Source organism: Plasmopara halstedii (assembly GCF_900000015.1).
Source record: "Plasmopara halstedii genome assembly, contig: Scaffold_2525, whole genome shotgun sequence".
Taxonomy (NCBI): Eukaryota; Oomycota; class Peronosporomycetes; order Peronosporales; family Peronosporaceae; genus Plasmopara; species Plasmopara halstedii.
Genome location: NW_020189432.1, coordinates 218 through 2,856, shown reverse-complemented (window position 1 = coordinate 2,856; position 2,639 = coordinate 218). Strand labels below are relative to the sequence as shown.

The 2,639-nt window shown below is 43.3% G+C and overlaps 1 protein-coding gene across 1 annotated transcript; it reads left to right on the top strand.

Moving 5' to 3' along the window:
- Window positions 1-1,577: 1,577 nt before the first annotated feature.
- PHALS_04037 (uncharacterized protein) lies at window positions 1,578-2,038 on the top strand (the record flags this gene model as incomplete). The annotated part of the gene is made up of 3 exons (XM_024718297.1): window positions 1,578-1,631; window positions 1,695-1,788; window positions 1,857-2,038. 3 exons carry the CDS (start codon window positions 1,578-1,580, stop codon window positions 2,036-2,038), a joined length of 330 nt encoding a protein of 109 aa, XP_024583710.1.
- Between the last annotated feature and the right edge of the window lie 601 nt (window positions 2,039-2,639).

The window sequence follows — 2,639 nt, the reverse complement described above, 5'->3', positions numbered from 1 at the left end:
CTCTTGGAGTAAGCGGATTGCGATCCGCTAACTCGTACTTGTTCTAAGTATAGAACGAGAGGTCGGTGACCTAAATTACGTTTCCTCAAGCGCTAAGCTGCGGCAGCCCCACTGCAGCGCGCGAGAAGAAGCGTTACCCAATTAAGTTTGGCTTTTAATCTTTTCTTTAGAATTATCGCTGGCTGCGGCAGCACATATACAACCTCTCAATGATAAAAACTGGGCTGTCAAATGTGTCACACATTGATAGAATCCTCAATTACGCAATCTAGATCTCGTTCAGATTGCGAAATAGCGCTTGCAAGCAATATGCCGCTCGAGTAATTACAAAAAGAGCTTCTGCGACCTACCCTCGTGTTTGCTACCAAATTAGTTCGACCATACAGAGATCGGATGCATTGTTTGTTGATCAAAAGCAAAACGTGAGACGATGTCTGCAAAAGTTTAAATGGATCATGTACTTTGCTCTGCTTAAATTGCAGTTTTTCAAACTCAAGATTCCAATGACTTCCTGTTTGCAAGATGCACGGCCACCCCAATGCAGTTTACTAACCTGTAATTTGTTGGCAATAGCATGGTGAGTGGAATTGAGCAAGGTAACTATAATGACAATTCCTGAGCTGCCACACGGGCGCGATCTCTACTGGTGAAAAGCTCAAGCAGTCAGTCCAGGCAGTTTTTTCGCAAAAATATGGCAGTAGTTGACTCAGATATTTTTATACACATTTCACAGAGGTTGGGCTTGTACGCCCCACGTCACTTGAGTAATACTTTCTTGCAAATAAGAATATTTTCGATGGATACAAGCCCGAAAATGTGTTTGCCGACGCATCATCGCACGGACCGTACCATAAGCTCGTGAGCATCACTACAGCATGATGGAGGCTTACATGAAAACTGCCTAATATTTAATTTGATGAGGTTCGTTATCGCAAGCGAAGGCGTCCAATCTGAGCGACTACGCCAATGCCAGGGATCGCGGCCTTGTTCATATGAATGGGTTTACGATGTAAAAAGCAACAAAAAGATGATTTCTGTGTTGTCGTCCCAAACGACGAGATTTGAAGGATGGTATACTTCTGGAAGCGCATGGTGCGCCTTCCAGTGTTCATCAAGGCGGTCAGAAACTTTTCAAACAGATTTGTTATGATATTTGGTGGCTGTATGTACAAGTGTATGCGAAGACAGGTATATCCTACAGGATGGAGCCAGCAGGTCATAGGTTGGCTACTCATCAAATTGGTTTTCTTCTGCTTGCCAGCTAACAAACACAATAAGTAATACATGGACAAACTGTTCTATATATGACAACTGTGTACGATGGTGCATGTTGTCCCGTTTCCCGCTCAAGTTACAGGGCATAGACGACGAAGCATTTCTGGGTGCCCCATTATTATGGATCTTTCTAGAGCATTGTTTTATGGATAGATTCGATACATTTTAAAATTTTTACTTTTCGTTGCTAGGAACCAAGCTATCCAGCGGACAGTCGGTCAGATCATTTTGAGTTCTAGGACACACTGTGCTGTTTATGCGCTGTGTCACCATTTGATGGAAGACAATATTGACATTGTTCGATGTTCGACTCAAGAGACAAGCTGTCGGCGTTGTTAGTTATCACTGGATCTAACGTGCGGGTACCCCAGAAAGTTGGTATAAAGAAATAAATTATGGCCGCTCTTTAACACGCTTAGGTGGCCGGGCAATTATTGATGGTTGCGTATGTGCTCAGCTTTACAACTCGCTTCTTTTTACAAATCTATAGCGATTCTGGGATGAAACACGGAGGTTTCCGAAATAAAATGGAAGAGATTGTTAATATACAAGATTTTAAGCGAAATTGTTTACTAATACAGCAGTCCAGCTTCGTAGACAGAAAGATGAACGTGATCTTCCAAAACCTGCTGGCAAAGTTAACATCAATTGTCTTGTTAGTCCTGGGCCGTGCCTGTGTGGGATCTCTTTCACGGAGACCAAAACCTTCCTTTACCAGCCAAAGTTACATAACTACCAGCTTCACTATTGCGGTCATGCTTAACTTATCAAGAACCACGCCTCAGCTCTGGTTGCAGACAAATCGTAAGCAAAGAAATATGTTCAGGCTTTAATTTACCGAAGTACAGCGCAAGTCCCCCAAAGCGGATCGTGAGGCTGTTAATGAGGACATTGTCAAACTATTCACGTTTCCGTGGGCAAGATGCTGCGTAGCAATCGGCTAACCTTGGTAGCGCTTGCAGTCACGTCAAAACGGGTAGAGAAGCAATCTGTGTAACAGGGTTGCACGTACCCTGGTATTCAGGGGTGGGTCACACAATATGGTGTGACCGTACAAATGTGTGGATTACACAAGTTGGGGTAATCACACGATTGTGTGGCTACACCGTAACAAGAAGCCACTACGTGGCTGGCCTGCCATTAGTAATGCATATCAAATAGGTTTTACTATTTAGTTAGGAAAACCTAAGGTCTTAGATATAAACAGCTCTGCCGCAACAAAACAGAAAAATACAGGTTGGATTTGAAACAAAAGAGTGTGTGTTTGTCTTGGATAAGGTTTTAGGTACTCTTGGAGGTAGCGGATTGCGATTCGCTACAGCCGTACTGGTTCTGATATACTTGGGAGCACTTGTAGTCAATCT